The 18,690-nt window shown below is 51.9% G+C and overlaps 1 protein-coding gene across 4 annotated transcripts in view; it reads right to left on the bottom strand.

Moving 5' to 3' along the window:
• The window catches only part of ARHGAP44 (Rho GTPase activating protein 44), a 141,218-nt gene that overhangs the window by 5,358 nt on the left and 117,170 nt on the right, over nt 1–18,690 (bottom strand). For 3 of the 4 annotated variants that reach the window (XM_033422839.2, XM_033422841.2, XM_049702238.1), the window contains 7 exons: nt 17,547–17,627; nt 14,882–14,995; nt 14,215–14,306; nt 12,033–12,213; nt 5,537–5,554; nt 4,622–4,843; nt 3,006–3,151 (listed from right to left, as the gene is read on the bottom strand). In XM_033422839.2, coding sequence (XP_033278730.1) covers nt 3,006–3,151; nt 4,622–4,843; nt 5,537–5,554; nt 12,033–12,213; nt 14,215–14,306; nt 14,882–14,995; nt 17,547–17,627 — 854 coding nt within the window. The remainder of the gene's footprint in view (nt 1–3,005; nt 3,152–4,621; nt 4,844–5,536; nt 5,555–12,032; nt 12,214–14,214; nt 14,307–14,881; nt 14,996–17,546; nt 17,628–18,690) is intronic. The other variant, XM_033422840.2, reaches the window with a different exon arrangement.

Below are 18,690 nucleotides of genomic sequence, written 5' to 3'. Positions count from 1 at the left end.
GGATTCCTGCTATGATCAGCACACACCCCGCCCCAGCCAAACGGGAGAACACATTTCCCACGCCCAGGCCGCGGCTGCGTTCCCAGGGTCCTCCCATCACTTCAAAGTGGCGCACCTAACGGGGGCTCCGAGGAGGGCGGAGTCTGGGACGCAGCGTCCGGGACGGGACGACTAGGGATTGGCTTGCGGCAGTGGACCCCGGACAGAGCAACCGTCCTCGGGGCAGGAAGCTCTGACTTTTGGCTGAACCTGCCCAATGGCTCTGGGATCCCGTAACGGTGACCTATGACCAAGTCCTCTGGCCACAGGGGCCCAAAGCCTCCATCATGCTGCCTGTCTTGCCCTGCGCTTCCCTTCAGTCCCGCGGACTTGCCTCAGAAATGCTTTCCCTTCAAGAACCCCGGGTGTAGACGTGTACAGACCTGCACTGTCTGTTCTCAGTGCATCACTGCCCCCACCCCTCTGCACCGCCTTCATTCCCCTTTTTATTTACTTAGTCATGCTAAAGGGTGACAAACGCATTATGCCTTTAAATGGAAAGGAACTGGCGAGGATGACAAATTCTAATATTTAGAAGATCCCCTGGTGGACAAATGTCTCGAGAAAGTGATCACTCATCTCTCAGATTGAGGGCTGGCTGTGGGTAGCACTTACTCTCGAGGAAACTGTCTTTTTAAGCCCTCAAGGAGGCATCGTTTCCCCCCCTACTCCCCACCCCGCCGACGGAACAGAATCTATTCCAATGATGCCGCGTGCACCTCCCTGGCTCCTTGGTGCTGAAAAGTAAGGGTCCCGCTCTCCTGAGTCCCATCAACTTGGGTTCAAATTCCTATCCCGTCTCACCTGCTGCAAGCTGGGGGATTTTATTTAAACCTCTTGTATGGGGCCTTCCCTGGTGGCACAGTGGTTGAGAATCTGTTTGCCAATGCAGGGGACACAGGCTCGAGCCCTGGTCCGGGAAGATCCCACATGCTGTGGAGCAACTCAGCCCATGCACCGCAACTACTGAGCCTGTGCTCTAGAGCCCACGAGCCACAACTACTGAGTCTGCGTTCCACAACTACTGAGTCTGCGTTCCACAACTACTGAAGCCTGCATGCCTAGAGCCTCTGCTCCACAACAAGAGAAGCCACCGCAATGAGTAGCCCGCGCACCGCAACGAAGAGTAGCCCCCGCTCGCTGCAACTAGAGAAAGCCCGCGCGCAGCAACGAAGACCCAACACAGCCAAAATAAATTTAAAAAAATAAATAAATAAACCTTTTGTATGCACTGGAAAGAATCACATTTCCTCCACAGTACTGTAATCATTACATGGGATAATATATGTCAAGCACCACACAGTCATGACTTAAAACCACTTTTCAGCCCTACTGGCTGATGCAGGCATTACGTGCTTCTCATCCAGTGGAGACTCTAGGGGTCAGTGCTTGAACACGTCTTCCCCCAAGGGAGCCGGAAGACGGGGGATGCAGTGACATCACCGTGATGTCTGTGGTGACATTTACCACCCCAGGCAGGGACAGGCCTAGGTCATGATGTAAGACTGTAGGCACATCGTCAAAAGACTGAGGGGGGACAGCACAAAACTCAGTGTGCCACTTGTGGGCAATGGTGTGCCTTTCAAATGATGGTGCTGAGCTGCTGAACGTCACCTGGGAAACCCCTGCCTGGGTCCAATGGGCTGTGAAGAACGAGAGGGCCAATGTCCCACTGGCTTTGGGGAGCCGCGTGGCCTGGAGCCCCGACCCCACGGGACAGGAGAACAGCCTAGTCATCACCCTGCCCTGCACAGCTGGGGGAGGGTTAAAAGCCGTGTAAACTAAGACGGCCAGAGAATTCGATCAGGACCGCGAGGGAAACGTGTTATTGCTGGCTAAAGCCCTGGCGCGCTCAAATCCCTCCACTGCCACTTTGGCCAACCTCCTGTGTTGCAAGGTGCCCTCACGTGACCCTCGGTGTTCTGAGCTCACCACAGGCGGTCCAGCAGCAACACGCTTGTACTACGGTTCCACGTTCACCTGTCTGCAGAGGCCATGTCTCCTGCTCTGTTAGAGCCTCGGGGCTCTCTACACATAGCAGAGGCTCAACAAACATTTGTAGGGCGTATAAGGGATGAAGCGGGGTGAGTAGGATGGAAGGGCTGGGTGAGGGCAGGCTCGGATGATGGGCTCACACAGCAGCCCGCAGCCGGGAGGGGCCCTGTGTCAGGATAGGGAGAACCAGCCCGGTCCCACGTCCCGGAGCTAAAGGCGCACCTAGAAGCCGGACAGGCCTGAACTGAGAACAGATCAGACGATGTGCTGTGTTAAGCACCTTACAGACTTCGTCATGACACAAGGTGAACAAAAAGGTGGCTCTGATTAACACACGTTCCACGCAGCCCCCATTTATGAAATATCACCATGGAGCAGGTCTCGGCTTTGGGGAATCATTTCAGGGAGAATAACAGGGCCTTTTGCAGTGGGTTTCAGTGGCAGAAATCTGGGGTGGGCAGCTCATGGGCCAGTGGACAAACGCTCAGGCCTCCACTAAACAAATATCAAAGGGCAGGCCTCCTGCAGAAACAGTCTCAATTCCGCCTCTGTGTCCCCTTCTACAAATAATCCAGGGGTAGGCAGCTGGGCTGGACCCCAGCTGGGGCAGGGGGCTCCTGGGAAGACTCCACACTGCATTTTAAATGGTGGTGGGAAGCCTGGCAGAGTCGATGAAGACACGTGTCACCCTGGGTGATGATTCTGCAGAAAGGTCCTGGTGGATGGGAAGCAGAGCCCTGTGTCTGCCCCCACCACACCCCCGAGCCCACTGTTCAAATGAGTAAACCGAGGACTAACGATGCAACGACCCCTCTTGGGGTTGGCTAACTTCCCAAAGCTCTCAGGCACAGTGATTTTTCATGAAACCAGTTTCTAAGTCTCCGTGAGAATGGAGGGAAATGTTTCCAGGCGGTGTGACAGCTCTCTGGCCCGAGCCCCCCAAGCCCCCTGAGCCGGCGGCAGTGACGTACCCTTCCGGAGGGTGTGAGGACTCTGGTCTGCGGGCAGCTGGCTGGGGCTGGCGCCCGGCTGCATCGCTGCACTGGGCGCCCCCTGGCTGGAACCTGGACTTCCTTTCTGCCCAGATCCTGGAGAAAGTTCCTTGCTTTTAGAAGTGCTGAAACACAGGACAAAAGAAAGCCCCTGAACTCAGGTAACGTCAGCATCAGCGCTGTGAACGGAACACGTGTCCCTCTAGGCAGGTATGGTCCTCTCAGCCCTTCTGAAAGCCTTCCAAGATGCCCACGGAGGTGACCGGCCTCTCCTGGGGCTCTGAGGGCCTGGGTTCCACCCTCATCCCCGTGTGGCACCCGTGGCCAGCTCCCTCTCCTGGCCTCTGCTCTCTCTCCAGCAGGAGACCATCCCATCAAGTCTCCTATTTGTCCATTTCCTCTGCCAGCCATCAGCCGCTGCTTCCTGCTGACTCCCTCTCCCCTCCCACATCCCTCAAACGAAACTGAAGCCCATGAGTCCCAGCCGGAGCTGGTGACCCCCCGTCCTCTCCAGCGGAGCCATCAGGGTCACTACCCGCCCCCCCAACTCTGATTGTCGCTTCCCCATTTCTCAGGGAAAATACCTTCTACTCATTAAAAAAAAAACAACAAAAAACCCTGCAATCCCTTCGCTTAGGGGGTTGGTTTTTTGTGTGTGTCTGTGTGTGTCTGTGTGTGTGTCTGTGCTCGCACGTGTACATGCGAAGACTGGCTTGAGAGGTTCGGCTTCCCAGAGTCTCCGAAGTGTTTTCAGCGGTGGCTATGGAGGGACACTGCGCACCCTAACAGAATGCACGGTGCCTCTGAGTGAAGGAACTTTCCTGCTTCTCTGAACTGCTGCTTTAGGACAGACAGAAACAAATGGCAAAGCAGTCTCCTGTGCAACCCCCACTCCTAGAATCTCCTCTGACCACGTCCCTTTCAAGGAAGGGCCAGGGATGGCCTCCTTCCCCCGCGCCCCTGGGTGCGAACGACCACGTGCCGTGACGTGTGCCTTGATGGCTCAGATGGCGTTTTTCATCTTTGGAGCGACAAGGGCTGCCCTGCATGAAAGTTCATGGAACTAGCGCTGGAATGAGCATGCTTCCCGTCTTCTTTCCTCCTCTGCAAGAACGAGACGCAGTCACACCACAGGCTGCAAACATCACCAGGCCCAGCATGACCACGGCACCTCCATTCTTTACCTGATTCGCACCCATTTTAGCAGTAAAATGGTCCCTATGCGTCTAAAGGTAGAGGAGAGGAAGGGAGAAACACTGAAATTCTAAATTTCAAAATAGGGAAGCTGTAATAGCATAGGAGGGGGACACAGGGAGCTGGGGACTCAGATTCCTCGTCTGGCCTTAGCAAGCCTGGCCTTAGCAAGCTGTTCTGGGAAAGCCTGGCCTCCATCTGATGATAATCCAGGGGTCTGTGAATGCCTTACCTGATGCAGAAGCCAAACCAGGATGCTTAGAAAAGGGGGGAAATGACCAACTCCAAGAGGCTTTGAGTGGGTGCAGCAAACCCAGACCAGCACTGAGGTCTGTGCACTGCAGGCCAGGCTGACCCAGGCCGGGGGGTCGGTGGGGGGAGGACGACAGCGCCCTGCTTACCTGATCCGCTCAGCCCCGGGCTGGAGGCCGAGGCCGGATGGAGAGAGCGCGGGCACCGCGGGGCCGTCGGGGGGCTGCTCCGGGAGGGGCGACGGCAAGGGCGGGGCGAGCTCCGCGGATGGGGCTGGGGGCTGCATGGTGGGCGGGGCGCAGGACGCCTTCCGGCCGGCCGAGGAGCCTCTTCGAGCCACCCACGACGTGTCCATGACCCTCACGCCCATGCTGGCCAGGGACAGAGAGACCCAGGCTTAGCCGCGCACGCGCCGGGCGCCGGGGTTCCCGCCCCCACCAAGCGCCCCGCAGCGCATCCCGAGCATCTCCTGGACCAGGGAAGCGAGGCAGCTGCCAGCCGTGCTCCACGGACAGAGGTGCTCGAGCATCCCGACAGCTCCAGGCGGGGCTCCCACCAGCGGCCCGGGCACCGCTGGCCTTAGGACCACTGCCTGCCCAACGAGCTCCCCAGAATCCAAGCTTCCCTCAGAGCAGAGAGCGGCCTCACTGGGGGGCACCCACTCCTCCCAAGTGGGAGGTGGAGGTGGGCGGGATAGCGAGGGAGGGGCAGCCTCAGACCACCACAGGGCACCAGCCAGCAGGGGACATCTAAACATCCATCTTTCTTCTTTTTGCCACTTGGGGATAGAGAGCACGGGACAGACGCGGGACTCCTGCGCCAGCCCCAGGGTGCTGGCTGAGCTACAACCTCCGCAGGGTCTACACGGCAGGGAAGGGCTGATCGTGCCTCTGGTCAGGCTCCACCCCGACTCCACTTTAACGAGGGGAAGACAGACAGCTTCGAGTAAATCGGCCAAAGCAACCAGCCACACACATTCACCCCCTTGCAGAGCTCCCTAAGGCACAGCTCGCTTAGTGGTCAGAGACTGAGCGTGGCCTCGTAGCTACCCAAGGATACCGTACCTTTGGATTTTCCTAAGGCTGCAGGGACAGAAACATACAGATATTAGTGTGGAAAAGACTGCGCCCTCCTTGGGACACACAGCTTGTCCCTGTCAAGGTCTGTCTTGTCTCTTGTGTCTGTCAAGGCTAAGCCTGGGGCTTTTACTGAAATGGTTTCAGTTTAGCTGGTCTCTCTAGTTAAAGTGACTTTTCTGTTTGTACGGGTGAAAAATCATCCTACCGCTGCAGGGGAGTAAAGAGAGAAGCCAAAGAGCTGACACTGGTCAGGAATAAGGGAGGAAAAAAATCCATGGACGCAGCAGTCCGCTCTCTTCTCAGTTAACGATTTAGAAGGTGGTTAATGCCTTCCTCGGGTCTAGGAGGTAACTGGTTCCACCGTACGCCGTCGAGGCCTTCACTGACTAAGGCCAGAGCCAATCCTTCCAGTATCAAGGGAGACACGGACCTTCACGCAGGGAGAACACCAGCCAGCACCGGTCTCCCCTGCGTACGTGCACAGAGGGTCGTACTCACACCCACGCTGGTCAGAAGCAAAGCGCTATTACACCATGACATTCTAGCCACCTCACAGAGGGGCAGCAAGATTCACAGAAAAGGTCCACGTTTGGGGATCGGCTGTAGCAGGTGGGATGTGGGTCCTTTAAGGAAATGTACGGGGACGGACCCTCCGTGAGGCGCACAGAGAACGATGCTACAGCCGCGCACATAGGGGACGGACGGCTTCTGACGCACTTTCCCCTGGGGGCGGGGACCCACAGACCCCTTCCTGTCGAGTGTCACTGTTAATATTTCTCATCTCCAAGGCATCTTGGGGGCGGTCAGTCTCTCTCCAGGACCCACCTTGCAAGTCATCTTGCTTCTGAGGACCCTCCACCAATACACAAGCACCTTCTCTACGAGATCCAGTCACCCCTGGAGGCCACTCAAAACTCTGGGACAGGGTCCGACTGCGTCCCCCGGTATTTAAAGTGAGCTGCAGGGGGGTATCAAACTATGCCCCTTGGGCTTCCAAGTTTGTCAGGCTGAAAAAGAGCAAACGGCTTAACATTCACTTGGGGAAGCAAGCTGATACCACTCAGCTGCAGTGTCGGCAAGGAGGGCGGGATTTATCCCGTGGTGACCAACAGAAGCCCTAGAGGCTGGGGGTCTCGCGCTGTGCTCTCTTCCTTACCCTGTTATCTCTCACTTAGGAAGACCTTCCCTATCTGGGATGGGAGGCGTGGGCTTTGGGATCAGGGCTGGTGGGGGACACCTTCTATTTCCAAACACACCTTCCAGCACTGGTGACCCCAGACACCAGGCTCCCTGGTGATCTTCTCCTGGCTTACCCCAGGGAGGGCATGGTCGGGGGGGAGGACCAACGAGACCCGCTACATATCACCATCGGCAAAGCACCAGCAACCAACAGTCCAGAGGTGAAATGCACACGCCTGCTTTTATAAAGAGACAGCTGTGCCGACTGTGATCACCACTCTCACAGCGGAAGTGACTTTCATATGGGAAGCTGCGTCCTCTGTGTCCAGGAAACACACATCAAAGGTTCACTGACATTTTCAAAAGGCAATAAAAATCTTTTTTTTCTTTCTCAAGTCTTTGTATAGACATACACTTCTATTTCACTTGGGTAAGTATCTAGGGATAGAATGGCTGAATCACATGGTGGGTCAATGTTTAACTTTTGCAGAAACTGCTGAAGTGTTTTGCAAAGTGGTTGTTCTATTTTACAGTCCCGCCAGTATTCTGTGAGCGTCCTAGTTCCTTCATGTAAAAGGCAAGAAAAATCTTTACAGAGCGAATCAATCACAGGGGCAACAGCAAGACGCTCAGAGGCCTCAAAGCATATTACCTTCAGAAGCAAATGAAGATTTGCTTGGAAGATTGGTAGATGCAAGTGTCTGAACGTCTAGCTAGAACTCCATCCAAAGACAAAAATGACAAAATTGCCTGGCCTGCTGCTGAGAGGGGGGAGCTATTCAGGGGTGGAAGAATACAACCAGGTTATGTAAGCAGGTCACAAGTTTCTGCTCATTGTTTTATCACATAAAGCAGCAACAGTCGCCAGAATCAAAGAACTTGCGTGTTATTTAAAAATAACTGGGACTTCCCTGGTGGCGCAGTGGTTAAGAATCCGCCTGCCAGTGCAGGGGACACGGGTTCGAGCCCTGGTCCAGGAAGATCCCACATGCCGCGGAGCAACTAAGCCTGCATGCCACAACTACTGAGCCCGCGTGCCACAACTACCGAAGCCCGCGCGCCTAGAGCCCGTGCTCCGCAACAAGAGAAGCCACCGCGGTGAGAAGCCCGCGCACTGCAATGAAGAGTAGCCCCCGCTCGCCACAACTAGAGAAAGCCCGCGCGCAGCAACGGAGACCCAACACAGCCTAAATAAATAAATAAATAATAAAATAAAATAAGAATGACCAAGTTCAATCAATCAGAAACAACCAACTCCCTCAGAAGTCACTGCACAGATACCCACATCTCGTATGGATGTCAAAGATTTCCCACGGCCACTGCTTCCGGTGAAAACGAGAGGAGCTTGGTTTTCGGATCCCTTCATGGCTGAATCAAGGGAGAAGCGAGAAGCCAGAGGCCAGGAAGAACCTCCGAGAAGCAAAGGGTTTGGAAATCAATAAGCAGGAGGCAGGGGCACGTGGCAGAGTCCAGGAGGGCACCTGGGCAGAGCCTCCCTCCTGGACTTCCTGGGTCTTCTCAAGAGGGAGCCAGGTGATGGGAGGCGAGCGCCTGCAGCATGTGGGGAGCTGACCCTGAGACGCGTGGCTCCCTGTAGGGTAAGGTGATGAGGGGCAGGGAATTCAGGCTTCTCACGCCCGCTCGCCCTCAGGATTAACGCAGGGCAGCTGGCAAACCCTCACCTTGGCGAGGCAGCCCCGCTGAAGCCTACTTCACCCTGCTTCACTCCTCCCAGTCTACAGGGACCTCACGTTTGCAGGGAACTTACCCTAAGCTGCACTTTGTATTTTTCCATGAGAGACTGTATCATGGAACAGGTCTCCTTGATTCAGGAAATGGAATGGCATTCCTGTGTTAAAGTCTGTAACCTGGCAGGCCACACAGGGAAAAGAGAAGATCTAGGACCTTAAAAATTAGGAGAAAAAGGCCTGCCCCAGGAAAAAAAAAAAAAAATTCTGAAAGTTGGAGATTCCAGCATAAGAACAGGTATCTACAGAGAGAACACATGTATGACTGAGAACAGAAGTTTGCTGTGGACCATTCCAGGTGATGAGCTGTCAGGAGTTAGTGGCTGTTTTCTGTTTTTCTTTTGGCCTCTGTAGGGTTGACATCTGTCATGCTGTTTTTATTTTATTCATTTTTGGCTGTGCTATGCGGCACGTGGGATCTTAGTTCCCTGACCAGGGATTGAACCCGTGCCCCCTGCAGTGGAAGCGCGGAGTCCTAACCACTGGACCGCCAGGGAAGCCCCCTGTCATGCTGTTTTTGAATCCTGGTCAGGAACAGTCCTAACCAGAGATGTCAGCCAACGTATGGCTTTGAGGTATTCAAGTCTACAGAGATCGGAAAGGTTGAGATTTTTGTTCTAGAGATCAGTTACACTTGGGAAAAGAGAAAGGAAGAAAGAAAATCCGGTATCTCCCCAAAAACCCACAGAAGCGTTGGGAGTTCCCGCACCGTTTAGGGTGAACTTGGAGGTCGGGGAGCAGTGGCAGGACGGGTGCCAAGGTGAATGATGGATAAGAAGGATCCTAAAAATCCTGGCTGAGCCTTGTCTAAGGCCCAAATCCGGTATTTCCGGCTCCTCTAGGGATAATTCCTCTCCTAAATGCCTAACAACAAAGTTTCTTCACCTCCCCAGTATCAGCAGCCACAGATGTGTAAATCCTGGAAATGTGGAAGCAGAGGCAGGGCCTGGGCCAAGAATGCACCTCCCAAAGGCCCAGCTGACCAATCCAACCCCCGCCTATGAGTCAAGGTTTCCCCCGGTCCCCAGAACTTTCTAGGTAAGCTTGTTTTACCCCAGGTTCGGGCTCTCTCTGAAGTAACATTCCTGCACCCCCTGTCCACGACATAAACCCCTTTCAGGGTGGCTGTCTCTTGAAGGCTCTCCATCCTTCCACTAGGTCTGCAGAGGACCTCAACTTCCACAACTGAAAAAAACAGGTCCCTTGGAACACGAGTTCTGACCGTCTCACGACAACAGGCTTTGTGATCTAATAAACTTGGGAGATGATGCCACAGCCCCTTGTGAAGATGCATGGCACGTCACAGCGCGTAAAAGACCCTGAGAAGTCACACACTCAAGAAAGCGGTTTCGACGTGTTGAATCCTGTGTTTCAGGAACACATGAGACCCCAGATTTCCCTCTCCTTGCCTCCTGCCCCAACATAACCTAGCATTAGTGGAACTAGCGTGCCATAGAGCACTGTTCAGATCGCTCCTGAACCTCTCAATTACATGTGCTTATTCCAAATTACAGAATGTCCAGGCTAAGGTCCGGGGGCAGGGGCGCTGGTGAGACAAGACCCCTGCAGAGCAGTTTCAAGCACAGGCTGAGGAGGAGTCACGCACTGAACTGAGCTCTGAGGGAGGCCGCTAGCCCTGGTGTAAACATCCTCGTGGATTCGGGGGCTGCTGTCGGCTGGCCCTGGTGGAGGCCCCCTAAGGATGAGAACGCAAGTGAATTGGCTACAGGCACATCAGGTTTCAGGACGGGACAGAGCAGCTGCACCGAGCTGCACGGGGGCAGAACATTAGTATCCTTTTTTATTTTTTATTTTTTAAAGCTTGTTCTGATTAGTTGCATAACAAACCACCCTCGAAATTCAGTAGCTTATTGATCCGGGCCACAAATCCACAATTTGGGGAGAGTTTGGCAGGGACAGATTGACTAGTCTGCACAGCACTGAGGTGGTTTGACTTGTGTAGTTCTGGCCTCTGCGTACCCCTAAAAACCCTCTGGTGGTAAGGCCCCAGCAGCATCTGGAAAGCTGGCTGTAGCCCCTGGGGCCCCAGTGGGATGGCAGTCTGTCCACGGAAATCCCAATGACCCCTGGCTCTTTATACTAAGAAGACCACACTGCAGGGGCCAGTGGATGTCCAACGCCCTGAGATTCCACAGTGATAACTTTCTCATGGAGGTCACCTGGATGGCTTTTCAGAGGGGACTGGGAATCAGGGTGGAGCCCACCTCTGATGCAGAAACACTTGGGACCAAAGGACCAGAACTGCCCCTCCAGGGCATCCCCCCCCCCCCCCACCGCAAGAGACACTTCACACAGGAACTGAGTCGCTTAAAACTGAGTTTTAAAAACAAATTCCAATGCATTTGCTAGGTCTCTCGCTCTCTCTCTGCATCTCTATCTTTCTCCCCCCTGAGGCAAAGATCAGATTCTAAGTATGCTCTTTTTTTTTTTTATAGATTGGTGAAATCTCCCCCTACTCCCTTTAACTTCTAAGAATTTCCAGCTTTTCTTTCCCCACCAGACAGAATACAATGAACAACAGCGCAGAGCAGAGAAACACCCCGCACCTGCCTCTCACGGGAAGGGTCTCTGGTGGGAAAGGGAACAAGCAGGGACACTGGACCTTGTGAACACTCCCCATCATCACAGGACACAGGTGTGGGTCTCCAAGGTCGACTCCCACTCAGAAGAGAAGAGGGGTGGAAAGTAAGGCTCACGTACCTCCACAGTTCTGGGTTTTTCAACCTTCCCTCTGTAGGACACATGAGCCGATGACTCAAGCCCACGTGTGTGGGTGCCAGGGCTGAGCTGACACCTCCCACGGATCAGCTGTGCTCGTTAGGAAACCTGTTTACGCCCATTTGACTTCTTATGGGAATCACATCATGCAATTACACATTATGTGAACTGATGTAACGTGGGTGCAAGAGGGTCATTCCTATGCGAATGAAGCTGGGCGCATTTATGACTCTCATAACAACCGCATCAGAGTAGGTGTAGGTGTCGATCATAAAAGACGGGAAAACAACTCTCGGAAACTTACAAGGATTTTACACTCAGATGGCTTCAAGGTTTAGGTTTTCAATCTGTTTTAAAGAGGCTGAAACTGGGAATGTTAAACTACACACTGCAGGTGTTACTGATGCCAGAATGTTGCTGAGGGGTGCAGAAGAGCAGACCCATCGTCAGAAGAAAACCGCTGAAGATTTGAGAATTGATGTACATTTGTAAATTCTGAGTCAAAATAAAGTGTTTAGTATCTTTTTTTGTTCAGTGTCCCCTTTTGACCCACTTTTTTTTTCTTTTGATGAGAACTAATCAATACTGATCACAACTGTCAGCTCGGAAGGCTGCACTTACTTCCGTCCTGAAGGGTGGGAAGCGAGCCTAGCACCCCGAATAGCACAGATGGAGGCATCAAGAATGAACTGACGTGCTACCAGACACAACCCACTCAAACTGCTGCTGGTAAGTGCAGCCTTCCTGTCATCCCATCTGAATCAACCCCTCTGTCCCACAACCCCCAACACTGAGAAAGGGATGCTAGTTCATACCCATCCTTTTTGTAAAACTCCAGCATCATGTTATCCGTGGCAACGCTGAGGGGCCGGCGGGCCTGCTCGGGCTGGCGCCGGTCGGCAGGGTCCATGTCTGGGGAGGGCATCGAGCTGTAGTTGGCATTGTGGTTCACGTGCACCGGACTCCCGTAATTGCCCGTGATGTTGAACTCTATCTCTGCGGGGAAGACAGAATGGGTGCACATGGTCTGTGGGTCAGCCATCGCCTTCCTGGGCAGGAGGGAGATAGCAGAGATGGCCACTTCTTTATGTGTCACCCCTGAGAATCTTGTCCCACGGTTCAGTGTTAGATCATCTATTGATATTAATTCATCTTAATATAATTCATCCTATTACCAGGTGAACACATATGCTCACCTAGCATGTAATACGATGGGCATTTAATAAAGCATTTTTCATCTGTGATTCACAAAACAAATTTAGCCAAATAGGAACAGATGGGTACTTTCTTTTTGAAAAAGGCAAAATAATCTATCTCAAACCTTATGTGTAAAAGTGAAATGCCAGAGCAGTCTAAATCGTATCAGGAAAAAGAGCAATGCCCACTCTCAACACTGTTATTTGACACTACTGAAGAAGTGCTAGCCAATGCAATTAGTCAAGAAAAGAAAATAACAGGCAATATTATTATCTGTAGATGATGATGATGTCTTTCTGGAAAACCAAAGAGAAAAAGAAATTTTAAAGGATTAGAAATAGAAAGAGATCTAAGATTGCGGGCTATCAAATGGATTCTAGTCTCATCCTTTCCCGGTCACAACCTATTTATGTGCCATGACAATGAATGAGCACAGAACTTACAGAATTATGCCTTTAACTCCTACCTCCTATATTTCTTTATCCTGATTTCCTATCCTCACCCGACTGTGTCATCAATTGAACTCTTATTTCAGAGCTGTCACAGTCAAAACACATGAAGCCAAAAGACAATCAAACCTCTTTAATGTTAGATCAGCACTAAGTGATTACTTCTGATGAACAGAGCAGAGAATTATTAATATTATATCCCCACATGAGTTAATAGTCTGTTGTTGCACAGCCAAAAGCATACCCTTAATATTTACTAAACGTAAGGCACAGTACTTCTTTAAAAAGCTAACACTGAATGTAATGTAACAACTGCTGTCTGTCTCTTCAAAGCTGTCACCACTGCGAGTCATTCCCTTATCCAAGGGTGCTTCCACGCTAAGAACATTTATGAAACTCCATCTTAGGGAGCTGTCTTGAGAGCTTCATTTTGAACGAGGTACAAAAAGAGGATCTTGTTGCCTCTGAGCCCCGTCTTCACATGCCGAAGGCAACTCCAAGGACACAGCCTAGCGCAATGAACGGATGGCACCCAGGTGATCCCTAAGCCCGGAATAAAAGTTCATGTTCATCTGCAAGCCACTCTCTCACTTTGTCCCAGCTTACCCTTCCCCCTCCCTGTGTCCTCAAGTCCATTCTCTAGTACTACCAAACGTAAAACAGATAGCTAGCGGGAAGCAGCCGCATAGCACAGGGAGATCAGCTTGGTGCTTTGTGACCACCTAGAGGGGTGGGATAGGGAGGGTGGGAGAGAGGGGGATGTAAGAGGGAAGAGATATGGGGATATATGTATATGTATAGCTGATTCACTTTGTTATACAGCAGAAACTAACACACCATTGTAGAGCAATTATACTCCAATAAAGATGTTAAAAAAATATATATGGAAAGGAGGCATGACTATTGCCAAAAAAAAAAGAAAAAAGTTCATGTTCACCTCAAATCCAGGTTCATCCTCTGCATCTACAGAGCATAACATCTCTCTCTTTTTTTTTCTGCTTCAGCATTTCATGATTGACAGATTTAAAGAAACTATGGTGTAGATGTTAGACCAATAACATCTGAGGGCATGTTAGCACAGCACCTTCAGGCCAGAATTTCCCTTGACCAGGGATGAGAGTAAGAAGCTGACATGACTCGACCCCATTCCTGAGTGGTGTATGTGTGTGTGTGCGTGTGTGCGCGTGCGCGCATGTGTGCACGTGTGCTTGTGTGTAGGAGGATTAAAAACAAACCAATTATACACACACCTTTGGCCAGTGGTACTCAAAGGTTTCAGAGGTTCGGAACTCACAGCGACACTCCCATTTCCCACAGAAGCCCACTCCCACACCCAGATGCTGTCACGTACCCCCGGGGAAGAACCAGTCCGCGTGCTGGATGATGGGCTCGATGACCCCGACGATCTGCAGCGAGACTGTGGTCATCATCTCCGTGATGTTCCTGTGAGCACAGGACAGAGCGGGGCAGGGCGAGGTGAGCGGCCAAGGCAGGGAAGGGGCCCTGGACCAGAAGTCCGAGAGCAAGCATCCTCTCAGGAAGGACACGTCACCTTTCTGAACCTCTCTCCCCCTCTACGGAATGCAGATACCCCAGAAGTCCTCCCTACAGGAGACGAGCAAGTAACATACTCAAAATCGCCAAGCATGAGGCACCTTTCGGTGTGAGGTATGATTCTCATAACTGCCGGGTTCATCCTCTTCCCAGCTCTGTTCTCCCTTGTGAGACAGCCCTCTGTCCCACAGATGCTGGGATGTGTGCTGTTCACAGGGGGCCAGGAAGAGCCTGCCGTGCCTAGTCTGACTCGGATGAGCTCAGAGAAGACCCTGACTGCAGGCCTAGCTCTGAGACTACCAACAGGAAAGATCTGAAGACTGCCGGATCTCCTCCTGAGTCTAAAGAAGGAGCAGGCCAAGACAGACACATGACCTGACACATACATGAGGCTGGTGGATATCCGGGGCCCTGGCCATCCTGCCCCCAACGTGACCCACACACCCCTTCCTCCCTGGACTCACCCTTCCGCTTGTGGCCACAGCAAGTTGGGTCCTAAGACAATTGCCATGTTACTGGGAGTCATCTTGTTGACATCTTGATATTCTGAGAGTTTGGATAAAAACTTGATCAAGTATCTGAAAGGAAGGGAGAAGGGCCAGGTTTAACAAGGGCTCAAAACCAGCCGTGGTCCCTCAGCATCGGGTGGAAACTTCTCTTACTGATAACAAGATTCACACCTCCTACAATATAATCAAGACGTGTCACGCGTCAGGACACGAGAATGCTCCAACAACAGACGGACTCAGCTCTCACTCAGCTGTCAACATTGGCTTCGATTAACCCTGGCCAGAAAAATTCTCCATCTTTCCTTCTGACCCACGGCACGATGACTGAAAGTCCTTCCTTCTTTTCAAACCTCCGTCACCTGTCATCCTCTCTGTGTGCAGAGGTGAGGAGCAGTTTGGTGGGGACATTTACATGCTAGGGGTGGCGTCCCCTGGGGTTAACCTCGGTGGGGCTCTGAGAGCCAATGAAGAAAAACTTAAACCTAGACTTAGCACGTGGCCCAGCAATTCCACTCCTAGAGAAATATGTCCACACGCAAATGTGGACACAAATGTTCCCGGCAGCATTATTCATCACAGCCAGAAAGGGGAGACCAGCCACATGTCCACTGAGGGATGAACAGATGAATCAAATGCAGTCCATCCGGACAAGAGAATACTCTTCAGCCCTAATAAGGAATGAAATACTGACACGTGCCACCACACGGAGGAACCTCAGGAGCGTGATGCCAAGGGAAAGAAGCCAGACGTGGAGACCCCACGTTGAATGGTTCCATCTCTATGAGGTGCCCAGCACAGGCAAACAGACACGGAACGTAGATGAGCGCTTGCCAAGGACTGGCTGGGCAGAAACGGGGAATGACGGCTACTGGGCACAGAGCTTCTCTTTGGGGTGATGGAAATGTTCTAAAATTATACAGTGGTGATAGCTGCACAGCTCTACAGATCTAGGAAAAGCCATTCGGTTGTACGCTTTAAAAGGGCTCGATGGTATATGAGTTGTATTTCAATGAAGCTATTATTTTAAAAAAAATCAGCAAGTGAGCTGTGCACAAATGAGGCATAAAAAGAGACCACAGCAAACCCGCCGGGCTGCGCGGAGGCCCCGGCCTCTGTTACACGGGCGGCGGGTCCAGCCCCCTTCTGCCCAGACAACGGTGAAGTGTTTCCTCCAGGAACTGCTGACTTACCTCCTGCCCACGGAGCAGAAGGACCGCAGAGGCGCCTAAAGCTGCCAGGGGCCCCCTCCACCCACAGCCTCTCCCGCCGCGCCATACCCTCCAAGCGGCCGCACACGCCTGGACCAGGACGTGGGACCTGAGCTGAGTCAACCCACAGGCTGGCCGGTGGCCTAGCAACACCTGCAGAGTCACACCCATCTGATTCTTGCTGTTGGGATTTTGTTTTTCAATTTTGGATACATAAACTGACCAAGTTAAGCATTTTAAAGTGTATAACTCAGTAGCGTTAAACACTTTCACACTGTGATGCAACCATCGCCACTACCCATCTCCAGAATTTTCCATCACCCCAAACTAAAACTCTGCACCCATTAAATGACAGACCACCTGCTGCTTCACCCCCTCAAAGCCCCTGGCAACCACCATTCTACTTTCTGTCTCCATGAATTGACTGCTCTAGGTACCTCTTATGAGTAGAACTGTTCAGTATTTGTCCTTTTGTGTTTGGCTTCCCTCGCTTAGCGTAAAGCCTTCAAGGTTCATCCATGCTGTAGCAAGAATTAGAATGTCCTTCCTTTTGAAGGCTGGATATCGCATTGTATGTGCACTTTGTTTACGCATTTATCCATCACCGGACATTCGGGCTGTTCCCACCTCTTGGCTATTGGGAATCACGCTGCCATTGACATAGGTGTACAAAATCAAGTCCCTACTTTCAAAATCTTTTGGGAATACCTCCAGAAGTGGAATTGCTAGGCTGTACAGGAATTCTATGTGTAAGTCATGGAAAGTCGCTCCTGGGGTTTTTAACAGGAAAACAGAAATCATCAGGCAGATGGCAGCAGCAGCTGAAGCTGAAAATCTGCATCTAAGGAAGTACCCAGGAGAGGGGCAGGGCCAGGGGTAATGCTGGCACAGACAACGTGATGAGGAAGCAGGAAGTGAAATCCTGGCGGTAGCAAGAAAAGTAAGAGACAGACTCGTGGGAAACTGCTGCTGAAAGGTGGAAACCACAGAATATTCTCCCAGCCTCTTCCTCCTGCAGCCTAGCTCCAGGACACACCTGCCAAGTCCAGCTCAGGGTCTGGTCAGCTTCTCCGCAGTGTCCACGGGCACCCATCTTTACAATAAACCCTCGATATCTGGAAACAGCCTGCATTCATCTTTGCTTCTTGCAAATTAAAGAACTTAACTGCATTAGCCAACAGCTGGCCAGGTAGCCTGCAAAGTCTCACCGTCCCTTTTAGTCTGTTTCCTCACGTGCAAAATGGTAATTCACAGCCTCCCAGGGCTGCCTGAGGTTGAAAAGAGACCCTGCATGTTAACCATGCTTTGGACACCATATAACACCATGCCTGCCAGTGACCATGCCTTTTGGCCCGGAAACACGTGTCTGAGGCTTAAATAACCTTGACCCAGCGTCTCCAGGGTCCACTCACCGGATGTTGTTGTAATTGGCCTTGGGCAATTTCTCACAAGCATTCCACAGAGCCTGGAGCCTCGTGTCCTGCTCCTGGATGCTGGGAAATTAACAGGAAAAGCCATTGGTTGAGCACGAATCGATGAAGTCCCACCAGGATTCATATTCACCAGCCATCGAAATATTTGAGAAAAAGGAACCAGCCGTTGTTAGTGATCATATCAGTAAACTATTATCATGCAAATGTTTGGTTCTTATTATTTCCCCCTCTAAGGTCTCTTTCTGTCTTGCCTGGGCTATTTGAACAAAACTTCCCCTACACAGGTCACATGGCCCAGGTGAATGGGTGCCGGGGCAGCAGGTGAGGGAGGAGGGCAGAGGCCAGACACCTGCTCTGGAGTGGGTGGGGCCGTGGTGTCATCAGGAGGGCGATTCTGTCACAGCAACAGGACACCAGAAACAGGTCAACCCCACTTTCACACCACGGTGGCAGCTGACTGGCCTGTTCCACGGGTATTAGTTAATGCACATTAAGTGTCTTGTCATCTGGCACATAATAGATGCTCAATAAACACCTTCTGAACAAGTAAATTACCTGAACTCATACAGACATAAGGACATCTGACCCTTGAAGACATAACTCAGAGATGGATAATTTCCATGACCAAAGGATTCTCTACTCTACAAAAAGATTTGCTCTAAAGGTTTCTTTATTGATAAACCCTGTAAGGATTAAAAGAAATTGCTTATAGGACTACATTTTTTAATTTACTTTTCATGAAAACCTACATCAAGGCTGACACGGTTAGGAAGGCCTTATGTTCAAAGAACCTTTTCTCGAGAAAAACTAAAAAGCAAATGCCAACAGGGAGGCCCAGCTCTGACCCCTTGACCCGGGGCCCAAGGCAGGGCAGTGGCCATCACTGGGTCCCCAGAAGTCCTCCCTCCCATCCTGACCCAGGCAAGAAAATCTCCCTTTTCCACTCCTCAACCCTTGAAAGGGCAAGGTCTTCTGCCAAGACCTTCCCTTCAATAAAAATCAGCACCCACGTACCGAGGGTCTCCCGTGTGCCAGGCAGTGTCCCAAGGGCTGGGAATCAGGATGCAATCAGAGGAGACCGTTGCCTCCCCCGCCCTGCCCCACCAGCCCAGCTCACAACCTA

This window comes from Orcinus orca, chromosome 19, assembly GCF_937001465.1.
Source record: "Orcinus orca chromosome 19, mOrcOrc1.1, whole genome shotgun sequence".
Lineage (NCBI taxonomy): Eukaryota > Metazoa > Chordata > Mammalia > Artiodactyla > Delphinidae > Orcinus > Orcinus orca.
Note: the sequence above shows the minus strand (reverse complement) of the source record. Positions and strands in the feature narration are given on the sequence as shown.